At 38.6% G+C, this 16,198-nt stretch overlaps 1 protein-coding gene across 11 annotated transcripts in view; it reads right to left on the reverse strand.

The window, feature by feature from the left end:
- Nucleotides 1-16,198, reverse strand: part of chb (CLIP-associating protein) — an 89,741-nt gene that overhangs the window by 24,569 nt on the left and 48,974 nt on the right. For 5 of the 11 annotated variants that reach the window (XM_087356247.1, XM_087356258.1, XM_087356236.1 and 2 more), the window contains 11 exons: nt 12,939-12,973; nt 12,535-12,613; nt 11,343-11,411; nt 8,996-9,153; nt 8,258-8,367; nt 7,989-8,115; nt 6,311-6,564; nt 5,522-5,736; nt 4,133-4,267; nt 1,229-1,378; nt 89-106 (listed from right to left, as the gene is read on the reverse strand). In XM_087356247.1, the coding sequence (XP_087212373.1) occupies nt 89-106; nt 1,229-1,378; nt 4,133-4,267; nt 5,522-5,736; nt 6,311-6,564; nt 7,989-8,115; nt 8,258-8,367; nt 8,996-9,153; nt 11,343-11,411; nt 12,535-12,613; nt 12,939-12,973 (1,350 nt within the window). The remainder of the gene's footprint in view (nt 1-88; nt 107-1,228; nt 1,379-4,132; nt 4,268-5,521; nt 5,737-6,310; nt 6,565-7,988; nt 8,116-8,257; nt 8,368-8,995; nt 9,154-11,342; nt 11,412-12,534; nt 12,614-12,938; nt 12,974-16,198) is intronic. The other 6 variants (XM_087356267.1, XM_087356296.1, XM_087356276.1 and 3 more) reach the window with 5 other exon arrangements.

Genomic DNA, 16,198 nt, shown 5'->3' on the forward strand with positions numbered 1-16,198 from the left:
TAAATTATATTCCAGAATTAGAAGAATCAAATAAACAAACATAAGAACATGCAAACCGTTAAGTTCTGAATCACATGCACAAACTCACTTGAACTATGTTCATCACCTGAATTCAAGCAGCATTAAAAAGGAAACAAATGTTAGAAAATATTGTTAGCATGTGAGCTGCTTTCTCCATCTTCCTGACAGTTTCTATAAGAAAGTTTGCTATGAAAGACAAGATATAGAAAAGATGCAGGCAAAGTTGTCAGCATGATGAGATGATGCATATTGATCAGTGTAATTGATAATATTCTCCTCACCATAATTTCTATCCCTCCCATAGTTCATTTATCCATACACTTGGCTTCTACTGGTAATTTAAACACAAAAAATTTTGATTTTTAAATTACATTTGGTTGTTTTGCTGTAAGTTTCATACGCACAATTTAATTAAATATAATCAAAGTATTTTAAAACTTCACATGTTCACTAAAATGCACCAGAATAGCCTAATGCCACCACAAAGACCTTTCATTCAAAATATTTTTATTTCTTGATTAAAAAATATTCTCTTGCTAGTAACTCGACAGATTATCTCACCACTACCTAATACAACTGATTTTCACAAAACTTAAAATAAGTTATTAATATTTATGACCAAATTACATACAGGATATTTTTAACTGCCATTTTGCATGAAATTCCACGCCATGAAAGAAACCCACATTCAATTCAGAGACTATTACAAACTTCATTACTTGGACATCTTAACTGAAGATTGATAAATATTTTATAGAACAAGCAGAATGAAGGAATGAATTTGCAAATATTCTCTTCAAATGATAAAACAATGTGTGTACAGAAAACTAATGTGACAAAGTATGGTAACTAAAAATGCACTGAAATACAGAAAAAGAATTTGTACCTATGAGAAAACCAACTGTTATGAAGTGCAGAAGATATACTGGCCTTAATCATACGTTGTGCAGACTGTCTCAACAAGCCAAAGCCGATCAAATTATCCGCACAACCCAAAATTAAATTTTTTATATATCTCTCTAACAAAATTATATAAAATGTGGTCATGAGAGAACTATACTCAAGAATTACTGAATAAATGTAAGAGTAATGAAAATGTTAAAAACTTTATGAAAAATATTATGTTACAAATGTATGCATATCTCGTTCAGCTGACTTGACACTGCAATTTGAAGGTAGGCTGAGGGAGGGGTGGTCTACAACTTACGTAGGGAAGCACCAGACCCCACTTTGTGTCTGGCGAGGGCAGCATACTGTGCCCGAGCTTTGGCCCGCTGAGCTGCCTGCAGGTCGATGGCGCTGTTAGAACGCAGAGCTGATACTCCGGGCGGGCCAGAACCCCGCCGGGGAGATCCATCTGTACCCAACGCATCCAAATGTTCAATGTTAACAACATTCTGGGTTGACTTTGGCTTACCAACATATCGAGCCATAGGCATTTAAAGCCTCCAATGATTGAGACTTGTCACTGATAAGAATGTAAAATTATTTTCAAGGATTCATTACCATTCTCTACTGATTAAGCAAGGAATTGATTAAATGCAATAGTCTCTTCAATCTTAAGACACAAACGTTCATACTTTATCAGTTAATTTTGATTTAACAAGATACACCAAAAACATTAAATGAAGGAACATTCAGTGCATTCAACTCAAATTGTTGAATATTTGTTAAACAATTTATATAGTTACCAAGTTATAAGATCACTGATGACTGTGAAAACAAAAACTGAGATTACTTACTGTAACTTGAGTTGTAATGGCTCTCATTTAAGAACAATAAATAAAAAAATAAACAGCACTGAACAAGAAAACAAAACATCAAATCTCAGAGAAAAAAGAATGAGTGCAGAATAAAGACAGAAGTGTGCACAGAAAAGGAACAGACAGTGACGACAAAAGAGGTGCTACCAACATTCAAATGTAACAGCTGCACAGGCTGAGCAATGGCTGCAATCGAACATCTGAAGACTTGAAATATAACGCTCATACAAGAACATGAACCGCACTGTTCGATGACCGCTTCCTTCCATATCCTTTCCAAGCCGTTCATTAATTATATTATAATTTAATACAGTACACTCTGGGATACTGACATTAAATAAACCGCAACAGTTTTACTTTTACACCAATTCTTTTTCTGCATTATACTCAGTCAATTACAGAACTTTCACATATACTTGAAATGAACAAAATCATGGTAGATTTTACTTATAATGTGTTACAGAAAAGTTCTTTAAATATATTACATACAACTGCCGTTATAATAAAAAAATTGGTAAAAAATTACTAGTCACCTTACAGGCAAACAAAATGGTTGATATACATCTGAAAAAGCTATGATAAATTCATAAAAAAAATAGACTCTATGCCAACAACCATGCAAAGCAAGACTGTCATATTTATCAGGCTATAACACACGTTTTTTCTTTAAATTTTATTCTTATTAAAATACAGGGGACAGAAAACCATAAAAAAAAACGACTTAACAACTTCTATGTAACTGCAGTAGCTTGCACATTCATAAATTGTATTCATATTCAGAACAGCAATCGTGAGATTTTTGTTGGTGGCTGCCATACTGACAGGCAATACTATATTCTACATTTCTAGAGCAGTGGGTCTGCTTTTGAACTACATTTCATAAAGCTGCAGCATCCATCATACTCACTTCGACCAAAGGAAATGATTTCAATACTCATATTAAATATTTATATGTAACTGATGTTCTTTTAAGAGTTTCAGTTCTTAAGCATTACAATAAATATACCTATAGAAATGTTACTAAATTGTAAGAGATAATATCTACAAATTTTATCTGAATAAATAAAAAAAAAATATTTGAAGTTAACCATTACGAAAAGAGTCATCTCATATCCAAGGATGTCTTATAGTCAGATAAATTTGGAACCTCCAAAGGATCTTAACACATTCACTGCCAAAGTACAGAATTTACATTTAGCAGAGGCAATTTATAATGGCGAGCTCTGAAATTCCCAATTTAGAACACCTCCTTTTATACTTATATAATCTCTGGAGAAATCCAATTAGCTATAAATACAAACTGCTCAACAGATAATTTTTACGACAATGCATTAACCCTTTGATGCCAAAGCTATCTAAATAATATTTATGAATTCAGTCCGCACCGCAAAGAAAAAACAACTCTTCACCGCTACAAAGATCAACTGGTTAATACTGTTTGTGAAAATAATCGCTGTTTACACTGAGAATCATACAAAACCCATGAAACAAAATAAAGAGTTACTGATGTTAAAACAAACTCTTACCACTGGGCTTTAAAGGTTTTATTTCTTTCTTTCTTTCTCTATCTCTGCGTATAAACTGCATAATTCCATTTTGTGAATGTGATAACTAATCATCAGCCTACTTCAGAGTTACAGCAGTTTTTGTTTTGCATTCCTGTAACATCAAAGATGATATCAGGCATTCTATTACTCCCTTATGCTTCATTCTGTGTCCCACCAAAGCACAAGTCATGGGAGCACAAAAATTATGAATACAAAAAGCTGATAAAATTACAGAAAATACAAATGATCTGAAATACGACTGTACACACTCTCAGCACCAAAGGTGATAAATGTACAGCAAGATATTGCAAAGTGTCTCTCATAAAGAACATCAAGAGAGAAACAAAAGATTTCTGCGTGTTCCGCATTACGTTCCTATGTATCCCGAAGGCGGCTATACACAATATCACACCCACAAAGTCTACTACAGGCAGAGTGATGTATTTAATTTATCGCCATTCCGAAATTTGTAAAACGTTACTTTTTCTATAGATAGTGCAAAATAACACCAATGAGCTTCATGCCCCAGCATTTAAAACAAGGCTGGCAGTGAATGTTTAAACAAAACCATCTCACAATGTTCTCTCACAAATAGTGGGTTGCGCTGAAATTCACATATACACATATATGTCATAACAGCAAACAAGCTTTATAAAATAATATTACATTGGCGTTGCCTTATTGCAGGTGGTGCTTGCAAACTAAGCTGGATCAGGGTACAACAAAAAATTAACGGTGTCCCATAACACAACTCTCTAGTGGTTCCAAAACAAAGAAGAGACAACTAGACACACATCAGACCTGCACCAACTGACTTGGGCCCACTTGCCGCAGCAGCAAGCACTGGAATACCCGACCGATGGTGACGTGTAAGCGAGGGAGTGCGGTGCAGACCCGAGTGGTACTGTGACTGCTGATGGAGGTTCTCGGTGCTGCCTGTGCCACACCCAACACAACCAAACACCCTCACACAAAATTTCCCCACAGTACTTCAGTAAAGCCTTGACTGCCAGATTTGATTCACATGACAGATATAAAATATTATTAGACATAACTTTACACTTCTATCAAGGATAAGGTAGTATGTATAAACATTAAAATGAGGTTCTATAAACCACTTTTGCAACAGATAAGTAAAGGGTCATAAAATGTAGGAAATGTCAGCTTTCACATTCTCATGGTGACAAGTTTGAAGATGGTTGTCTTCTGCACCATGTACAACTTCGGAACATTAAAAAGAAACAAAAGCAGTATTCAAAGTACATATAAATTCACAACCACACTTAAGACTAAATTTTGACATACATTCAATAAACATTGTTTTATTTCCTTCATACGGCATTAAAATCAAAACAAAATCATATTCAACCATATCTAACATTTATAAATAAAAAATTATGCACAACAGGATAAGTAGAAATCTAGGCGAGAGCTATGTCGAATATTTGGTGTTAAATGTTCCAGCAAACACTGCAGGTGCCTTGAAAATTGCAACTGCAATGTTTGACAAAACGTTTGTAAATACCAAATATTTAATGCGGTTCTCACCAAAAAGCTGAAGTTATACACTGAACTCCAGCTGTGGAAACCTCTGGGCAAGAATTAATCTAAAGTCGACAGAAACCTAACATACCGTTAAGTCAGTGTGCCTCCATACTAAAACGTAGTCATGATCAATATTACGTATTTAAATCACTAAAAGGAAATTAATAATGAGAACAAGCTGATAGCTGTAGAGTAGACACTTTTGTCACCGTAGTAAAACATACGCAATATAACGCAAAACAGAATTTGTAGACCTCAGGTTCAGAAGCGCTGAACTATCACATGATACAGTTCCTTGGATGACACTGCTTGCTATACTACCGTTTCTCTCAACATGCATGTGCATACATAACGGCTGTAATTCTACATGCATTCAAGAAAACACCACAGACAAACAGGGTTCCTGGGCCAATAAGGGACAGTACATATACATGTTAACAATTAAATAATAATTTCACTGAATGGGCTGACATCATCATCAAGTTCAATCCCCGTCACGTCCGTGACTGTTCTTTATAATCTAAATTTATATATAGTATAAATCCAAACCACTTCTTGCCTCACATTTAAATATTCTGAAATCTACAATTTGTGTTGGGGGGAGCCTTCCCTGGCAATGTGACTTGCCCCATTAGCAAGGCTTACCAGTGGCACTGCTGGGCAGTCGAACTCGGGGCGTGGTACCTCCGCTGCCATAACGAGACACCGTCGAGCCTCCACCCTGGTGGTGTAAGGAGTTAGTTGAGCTGGAGTTTGAGAGTGTTAGATCTCCATTTAGAGCTCTTTTGTATTGGATATCCAGGGAGTTCAGAAGTGAGTCCGCCTGCTCTGGGAAGTGACTTCGAAAACTCCAGTATGCCCTGCAGACAACATGACATTTTAAACCCAACGGCTTGCACATGTACCACCTACAACGTTCACCATCTCGTTCTGTATCCTCACTTCAAAATGGCCCATATTCTCACTCCCACTACCTAAACAAATGTATTAGTAATTAACTCTATTCTTAGCCATTCAAAATAATGAAATTAGCATACATGGTGTCACAACCCAGAAGACCAACACCATCATTGCATTTTAAAATAAGTATTTTAACTCCATTTAACATCTTTCCAACTGTATAAACATGTTATAAGCATCTTGCACAGCTTGATTTGGTTTTGTGCTTATGTTTCCTGAATACACACACACATACTTACCTGTTGTTCCTTCGCTTAATTAAGCACCAAGCCACGAAGACGTGACGGTTAAAAATTTAACTCCACAGAGTCTTAACTCTCTAAAACCCTAAAAAAGACCACCCTCAGTACTCAATGAACAAGATGCTGAATGGAACCCAGAGGTAGCCTGGACATGGTGAAGAGAAAAATCCATGCTCTTGCCAGGAATCAAACCCAAGTTATCCCGCTCATAATGCTCTTGAATATGACTTACTGTCTGGCACACAGCCTAGCCTCAGGATCTGCATCGGAAATGCCCTTCTTGATGGCATCCTGTAGCAGTGCAATGTGCCTTTCCAGAGAATGCGTTGACCAGGAGTGCAACAGCTGTTCTAAGAATTCGCAGCATGCGCGGCGAATATCTTTTGATTTCGAGTTGAGGTTCTGGGTGATGATTGGAATTAGGCGTGGTGAATGTGTGTACCGGATGATGAATCTCACCGTCACCACGCCAGCTGATGCCATTATCTGTAAAATATAAAGCAGTGGCACATTTTAAACACACTGATACAATAAATTTTCGCCACGAGGGCTCTGAATACTGGAATATTTCACTTCCGACAAAATCATCAGAGCTCCATCATACGAATAAACTTTGCTGCAGTCAGACAGACTAACTGATTCTTAGTTTATTTAATGCCACTTTTAAACTACATAGGGTATAAAGTAGGAAGCGGTAGGATGACTGAAAGATGAGGAAGTGGTCACAGTGTATTTAAAAACACTATCCCTGCATTTTATCTGGAATGACTGGAGAAAAACATGAAAAATTTATTCATTATAGCGGTCACCAGGAGAGATTCCTGAACATAAAGCAGAAGCCCTCACAGCAATATTTGGTCTGGGGCCATGAATGCATGTTTTTTATCACGAGAAACCTGAAAGGTTTTAATTTTCAGCCTTCTCATGTAGTCTGTTCCTCACATCCTCATACTGTGCATCCCGCATTTGAGATATGTATCCAGCCAATTGAACACAGTCTCCCAGATTTCCTAAACTACAGTAGGTAACCTGTTCAAATCATGAAACGCATTTTGTCCGCACAGCAAAAACAGAGAAATACAAGGGTGAGTCAAATGAAAACCGTAAAACTGAGATAAAAATTCGAAATATCGCGCCATTGTCCTATAAGTTGGCAGACATGTTACCAATGATATAAAGAGTATCCTATAGGTGGTAGTATAATGCAGACAAACAAATCGCCATCACAGTGCCAATTTGAAAATGGCTGCTCCACTAGTTACGTGCACGAAAGAAGAACAACGTTCTGTAATTCGTTTTTTGATCAGTGAAGAATCTTAAAGAATCATCTTCGACCTGCAGTCAGATCAAAGCGACGTGGACTTTTGACTAGAGGTGTCCTTGACATGACAATGCTCGGCCCCATACTGCCCGTGCAACAGTTGCAACAATCCAAGACTTGCACTTTGAGTGTCTTCCACATCTGCCATACTCACTAGACCTAGCCCCAAGTGATTACCACATGTTTGGGCCACTCAAAGAGGCGATGGGAGGAAAGAAGTTCCGTTCTGACGAAGAGATACAGCAGGCGGTGCATGAGTGGTTGCGCAGACAACCACAAGAATTTTTTTCTAGAGGAATCCATACACTTCGTAAACGCTGGAGGGGCCTGTATTGAACGAAATGTAGACTATGTAGAAGAATGATATAGTTGTGTACCGCTTTCACTCAATAAATTAAATTTAAAAAAAAAATTACGGTTTTCATTAGACTCACCCTCGTATTTCATGGCAGAACGTTAGAAGCAGCAAGTTTTAGATCAGAAAATGGATAATGGAGCATACAATTTGTACACTTCAGACTGAAACCACAATAAAATGAAAACCATAATTCTAAAGTAATCCCAATGCACTACAAAAATACTAACTCACCTTGGCTGAGTTCTGGATGAGACTGATGAGACTGTTCAGAAGATCTTCTGCAAAGTGGTCACACCTGGGGCCCAACTGCTCCGACAGGAATGCTATCGTGTAGCATGCTTCCCTGACCACCTGTGATCTACAGTGTGGCAAAAATGCAGTGTAACTATTTGAAACACTGTATTCTTTTATTAAAATCAATGTAAAACGACTAACTAAAGCACAAAACACACCCATTTTTCCTTTAAATCTTTTGTTGACATGACATCATGGTGACATACCTGAGATCTTTGACGGAAGTCTGGAATGAGGGCTCCAGTAACTTGAGGTGAGCGTAAAATTCATCAAAACTTGATGCCCCAGCAATGACCAAGGATCGAACCTTCTTCAACTGTAATCCAAGACAACAGTCTTTAACCCACTCGCTCTATGTACCACACGCTAACATCATTTTACCAATAAAGTGTATGTATTTATGGATTTTGCAAGATTCTCAGAGCAAACAATGATTATTTCCTTAAGCTGTATTAATTAAAATGATGTTTGTTCTGAAGACATGTCGTATTTTCTTTAAAATAGGGATTAAATCTGTAACTATCATTTAGATGAGCTTTGGCTTCAAACGCTTAAGTCAAAGACTGGTTAAAACTTTGTCCAGACTGAGATATGAATTTATTTCTTTCAGTGTAAGAATGTTTCAAGTTGCACAACACCTATCATTCAATCCAGAGTTTACGGATCATTCCCGGACAATGGACCTGTAAAATGCCAGTGGATTTTCCAAATAATAAAACCCAATCTGTCTCATAGCCTGGACACACAATTATTACTAACAAGCCTAAACATGTTTATTCGTAACACAAAAACTAACGTCTTCATGCGGTATAAAATACTAACTACGATATGTGGACTTACATAATTGCTTGCATGAGTAATTTAATATCACTACATCAACTGCAGAATCAGTTACATCAGTAGACCCTCAAAATATATTGCACATGATGAATAGTGTTACTCACTGCATCTACCCTCTTGGACCAGTCCTTGTTGGGGTCAGCAATTGTTTCACGTATTACCGTCAACTGCTTCTCTAGATCTCGTGCAGAGAATAACTGAATGGTTGGTACATCTTCAAATGCCCTACTGAATGTCTCTTCATCCACTGCACCAGCCTGACCTGTTAAAAGAATCATTCCAAATATGTACAGAAAGTAGCGTACATTATATTCTACTATAAAAATTTGTGATTTGTCGTCGTCATCAAACAAATAACGCTTCACAACGACGAGATCACCAACTACCAAGACAGTCGCATGATCACTGCCCCAGAAGCAGCACATCGCATTCTCGAAAATGAAGATTTGACTGACAGTTGGCCTCCAAACAGAGACGTAAAGACCTATTTAAGAAATGAAGAAAAGTGAAAGAAGACATTATCAACTATTTGAAGTGCCAACACCAACAAATAAATTGATACTAATAATACTACTCATTCAAGTTATAATACTCATTCGATATATTACGATTACGAAAACTATTACAAAAACTGACTTTATGATCGATTTTAAGACAAAGATTTGCAAGGGTGGAGTTGGACATAGAAAGTTGACTGACCAAGAACAGTTGGCCTCTGAACAGCGACGTAAAGAAGTAAAATATCAGATTAGAGAAAGCGCTCCAAAAGGAGCGCGTTGCTCTAGTAAAGTCATAATTATGTAACTCAGTAAAATGGAGTTCGAAATTTTATAATTCTGTAAGGTGGTTAGTTTGGTAACGCAACTGACACACGTAATATTAACTACCCAAGCAACAAAGTCAAGTCTTCACTGAGAATTTATCACAAAATTCCCTAATTCTATGAAACCCAAAGGTCCATTACAATGTCCACAAAAATCCGCAGATGGACCATATTCTGCACCACTTCACACCTTATTCCTCTAAAATCCATTTCAATACTATTTCATCAATGCCCCCTGACGTCTGAGTGCCACAGTTTTGTATCCATATCTCATTTAACCTATGCAAACTACATGCCCAGCAATTTCACTTTCTTTGATCTAATTAGTGTAACAAACTCAGACGAACAGTGAAAACTATGAAACTGAAGATCCAAAGATCAACCAAGATCAAGACAACTTAACCAAAAGATAAATACTGTTAAACAGTGAAGAAAAATACGAAAACGTAGGAGATATGTGGAGGCGTTTCACACGCTGACATATCCTTGGTGGAAATGATGCCAGAAGAGTTCATAAAAAGTAAGCAAAGTAAGACATAACTTCAAACTGTACTCGTGCAACAAATATCTCCTAAAATATGTCCCATAATCTTATAGATGACTCTCACTGCAAAAGACATTCAAGGTCCAACTGTTCCTCGAGACAATGAAGGTTGTCTACTGTGAACAGGTTCTGTGAGCAGCAACGTGTCACTCCCCATCAGTGTAATACGATAATGTACCAACAAACAACCAGCTGACAGGTGTGCTATTACAGGAACCACAACACAAGAATGACTTACAGCAATAACTGCTCAGTATGCATCTTGGTCTAGGTCCCCGATGTGGCACTGCATGGCAGAAACATAATTACCTTTACGAAAAGACAACCAATATACATGGCTATGTGTCTTCTGATTATACTTGAAACTCGTTCACTTTTACAAAACTGAAAATGTTCAGTATTAATATTCAGGTACCGGAGTTTTCTAACCTCCAACTAACTTATGTTTAATTTTTCTTTGCTTAATCATATTACACTTTTGCTCACAGTTCATGAAGAGAGACAAATGTTGCAATGATAACACACTGTGAATTCTCACGACAAGTACTGTATAATAAATGCCACCACCCAGTAAACAACACCATCACTAAAAACTGACAGAGCTTAGTATAGCGATCCCAGTGAAAGAACAAGACAACGACGCTAAAACAATATAAACTGTATTCTGAAACATGTGATCTGCAAGGAAGCAACAGTGGTCTAGTTGTAGGTAATATAACAACTGCCCGCAGAGACTGCGGAAAACCATAAACGCTAATTCTCAGCAAAAAAACAATGCACATACAATACGAAACATTGCATGCTTCATGTTGGACATTAGCAGAACTGATATTACAACATCTAAATACAAGATAAACATCAACCGAAGATACGAGATGAAAACTGTAAAACATTTTTACCATCAAACTATGCAGCTTCACAGCATTGATAACATTGGGTTCTGATAAGAGCAGCATTAGTCTTCCTACTTATAATCCAGCTAAAAACTCAAATTAATCTTGATTTAACTCCATTCAGAATCCCAGAATGTGTTGTCGTCAGCAGCGCACAGACAGAGACTGACCGAGTAAGTATCGGGACATACCTCCTGCAGATGGTGTCGGCCGCCGCAGGGACGAAGTTCTCTGTATCTTGCTCCCGGTTCCAGGGGGGGCTGTTCGGCATGCACAGTCAGCAGCAGCAATCCAAGAATAAGAAAGGGACAAGGAAGGAGAGGGCAAAGGGTCAGGTAAGAGAAGTGTTAGCACAGAACACAAACACAAACACCTAATGCATCTGACAAACACTGTTACTGAAAGCCTCCTGGAACCCATCAACACAACCCACAGTAAGGGACACGCCTGGAAGTTACGCTGACTTGAGAATATAAAGCATGACCAATGCAATCAAAGCTTCATGCAGTCCAATCAAGAAGCCTACTCGCGGAAATGTACGGAATGTAACAATTCTGGCGCTTTTACTCTGTTATTACTCCTAGATTTACAATTTGTAAAAAATACATTTTTATTACCTCAATAATAACAGACTTACAGAAAAAGTGTTCAAGTTTTGTTCATAAATTTTTTGCTCCAACAAACACTTCATGAGTTACACATGTACATTTTCAAGTAGTGTCCATTACTCACACCCAAATTTCACCCAAACTGGAAAATGTCAAAAAATTTTAGTAAAACTTCTGAAATTAAGATTTCGTTGAAATTCATTCAACAGTTCTTGAGTAGTCAGTCATGTAAAATTTACTGGGTGCACTTTATGTCAAAACTGAAGTTTTGGGAGAAAATTCAGGTGACACGCCTCTTGCCCAAATGTTAACAGAATACAGATACATGCACAGATGATGGATTCCAGGTTTGTCAAAGTACTGTGACCAGCCAAAGCATCACACAGAAACGCATCATGCCATCACTACACGCCAGTACCACACCAAGCAGCGGTCCTCTTACATTATTACGTGACACTTCAGACTCATTTTAATATTATTCTGAACTTCCTTCAACAGGTTTCTGTTTCTCATTTTCCACTTTGGACGCTATGTGAAGAAAAACTTGGAACGAGCAGCAACTGAATTGGTAAAATTTCAAGGAAAAAACATTCAACTGTACCTACAACAACAAGCATTCTTTCAACTTCATGTCACTAAAGATTTTCACAGAATCTGGTTACTTAACTTTCATGGCAACCTGACGACCCGTACTGCAAGGATTACATATTTCTAACGACCAGTAATGTCTGGTAGCAGGACAATTCAAAATGCGTGAACTCAAAACGATACTCACCAGGTGTGGACGGGACAGACTTAATAGCAGAAAATATCCCTCGCCTTGGCACACTGTTAGCTCGCTTTGTTGCAGATTTCTGTTGGCAAGCAACGATTAATGGATCAGGGAGACGACGTGACAAATATTTGGTATACTTTATGCTACAATATTTAAGTTTGATTACAGAGGGGAATTTCAGAGATGACCCTTCTGCGCTTTCAGAAAGAATACGCAAACCAATCCAGATTCAAATATTTCCATCAGATCAAAACCAAACTGTTACAAAGCGAGAAGTTCTGGAAAGAACAGATGACGGTCCCTTTCTTTAAGTAAGTGTTACTACCTAGGCCAACACACAAGGAAGTTCATACTTCTGCAAAATACCTAAAGCTTTTAATTATAGTAAAGGTATGAGTACTTACAACGATGCCTTCGACCTCATCATCTCCTCGGCCACCTGTAACAGAAAACATACCTGAAATGGACATTTCCAAGACATAAGCTTCTGTCAAGACTAGAAATTTACATATCAGTAACCCAATTATTAGAAAACAGCTTCGGTCATTCCCCATACGTGATCTGTCGCAAATTTCGAGAAAATCCACAGACATGAAAACACGTGAAGAGTAGAATCTGTCCTGTGCCCAAGACAACCGCGTCCTGTTTACATCGTTCACGTGTTTCTGTCAAGTGCGGCCCGACTAAAGCATATTTCTGAGATGGGAAACCACCCATCGCAGCATCAACTGGGCCTACTCATAACATCCATAATCTGTTGCAAAGTCGTTCTCCAAGACTTTCGCTGGGCAAATCCGACCAAGGACTGGAGCATCTTTAGTGGCCAGAGGAGATCCCATTCTCAATAAACAAAGAAAAGTGACAGACACAAACAAACGAGGCTACAAAGCGTTCTTCGCCCAAGCCACAGCGTGAAGAACTCCTACCGAGAAAAATCATGTAAAACCTTGGTCCAAAAACCTGTTTCGAAGAAACGACGAACGTGAGTGGTTCTGAGAAGAGGTCCTGACATTTGAGTAAACATAAATGAGCCAAAAGCTCAGTCGGCAAAGACGGAGGAGAACTCACAGACATTAAACCGATCTAACCGTTGAACAAAGGCATCCGGCTCAGTTGCGAAAGATGGAAGATTATCGTGACACACTTCAAGGCACTCCGCTACTCAACACTCGCCCCCGAGCAAGCGAAAATCTACTATAAAAGGCTCAGCCAGGAACGAACTCCGATCTTCTGAATACAAGCCTCATACGGGGGTTACCTCACGCCGTTGTTCAGTTGCAATGGACGGGGTCCTTGTGGGCGTGTAGAAGGCAAAGGGATCCTTCGCCCTGTTTCTCCTTTTTTTCCCCCCTTCACTCCAAAGTAAGTCATTACAGAACATTCAAAATAATCCTACTTTGTGCAAAGTTATCTTTCCATAAATTATTACGTCAAGTTCATGACAGAATCTCGTGAACTTCCTGGCATCAAGAAACATCACGACTACGACCAATCGTTTTCCGCATTTTGACCGCACTGGCAGAAGACAACCTCGGGGGGATGTCATCGCGATGACTCACAGCCCAGACGGAAATCTGTTCGCGTGATGACGCACCTCCGTAAAGCAGTCCATCTTCATCAACGTCCGAGAGATGTCTCCATTAACGAAAGAATGGGCGGACACTAACAAGATCAAGATCCCAACCAGCTCTCAGCTTCCAGGGTCCAGATAAAGATGCAGTAGTACCGCTGCTTAATTAAGCACGACGCCACAAAGATGTATAGGGGGACTGGAGGTATAGCTCCACGCTTAAACCTAGGAAGTATTTCCACCTTTACCTGAGGCGAAACAGCCCTCGCCAAAGACTGGCTCCATCTTCTTACAACTGGGCTTCAGAGCGTTAAATTTCGAAGATTTCTGTCTTCTGGGTTGTTGCGCTGTGTAGTCTGGTAGATGTTAACAACGTTTCAGGGGTCATACTGCCTCCATCATCAGCGAAACAACCCAGAAGACAGAAATCTTCATACTCACAGCTGCGAAAACCTCAAATCTTACGTTAAATTTTGGTTTTTCATTGAGAAATTCAAAGTTCTGTTTTATGCACAACTCTGGTAGTATTTTTCAATGCCAAAAGAATTTCAAGGTACGGAAAACAATGCACTACACCAGCGTTTCTCAACCTACGGTACGCGAGCCAATGTTGAGTGGTAAGCGTTTGGTTAGTGGTACATTTGATGGGTTAAATCAGAATTAGTGGCACGTTAGAGAAGAAGGTTGAGAACCCCTGCACTACACAAATGGCTTAACAACATCTTAAGCACAGTACTTGTACTAGCATGTGCTAACTTTGGTTAAGTTTCTCCTCTATGGACTTTGGCGTTGTAGTCGTGGGAACTTCGCCTTCACGCTGTGAAGATTGGAAAGTAAAAACATTCCCTAGACACGCCCTCGTAGAATTACCTCAGCAGTTACATAACATCATGACTTTACAGCAAGTCACGCCTCGTAGGGAATAAGCAAGGATCCTAGCGGGATTCGAACTACAGGATGTGACCTACCGAACCTTTAAAAAAATGTGGTTAAATATCCCAGAGGTACAGACGGAACATTTACGATTATGACGAGAATGTTAAAAAAAAATTACAGAATTTTCGAATACCCAGTGGGAAATACGTAATGACATCCCGAGGCCTGTACGATTTTGTCCGATAACCTAAACCACGGAGAAGCTGACAGTGGCTCAGTTGGCAAACCAGAAGGTGTCCATTACCGCGTTCACAAGAGCCCGTCACCAGACGAATCCACTTTGTACTTACATTGACGTGACTCTGACATGACGATGACATGTACGTTACCTCAAAGTGACATAAGTTTTAGCTCTCAGATTCATACAGATCGGGAAATATGTGCCTTTGAAAAATTGACTTTCAAATAACTTCGAAAAATTAAAATGTCTCTATCCTCCAAACCCTTCGACCTACATTGACGTGACTCTGACATGACTCTGACATGTACGTTACCTCAAAGTGACATAAGTTTTAGCTCTCAGATTCATACAGATCGGGAGATATGTGCCTTTGAAAAATTGAGTTTCGAATAACCTTGAAACATTAAAATGTCTTTATCCTGCAAACCATTGAACATACATTGACGTGACTGAGACATGACGATGACATATACGTTACCTCAATGTGACATAAGTTTTGTCTCTCACATTCCTGCAGATCGCGAGATATGTGCCTTTGAAAAATTGACTTTCGAATAACTTCGAAAAATTAAAATGTCTCTATCCTCCAAACCCTTGGACATACATTGACGTGACTGAGACATGACGATGACATATACGTTACCTCAATGTGACATAAGTTTTGTCTCTCACATTCCTGCAGATCGCGAGATATGTGCCTTTGAAAAATTGACTTTCGAATAACTTCGAAAAATTAAAATGTCTCTATCCTCCGAACCCTTCGACCTACATTGACGTGACTCTGACATGACGATGTCATGTACGTTACCTCAAAGTGACATAAGTTTTAGCTCTCAGATTCATACAGATCGGGAGATATGTGCCTTTGAAAAATTGACTTTCGAATAACTTCGAAAAATTAAAATGTCTCTATCCTGCAAACCCTTGGACTTACATTGACGTGATTCTGACATGACGATGACATGTACGGTACCTCA

The sequence above is a fragment of the Zootermopsis nevadensis genome, unplaced genomic scaffold (assembly GCF_977971745.1).
Source record: "Zootermopsis nevadensis isolate Lab colony 2312 unplaced genomic scaffold, Znev_1.0 Znev_ptg000002l, whole genome shotgun sequence".
NCBI lineage: Eukaryota > Metazoa > Arthropoda > Insecta > Blattodea > Termopsidae > Zootermopsis > Zootermopsis nevadensis.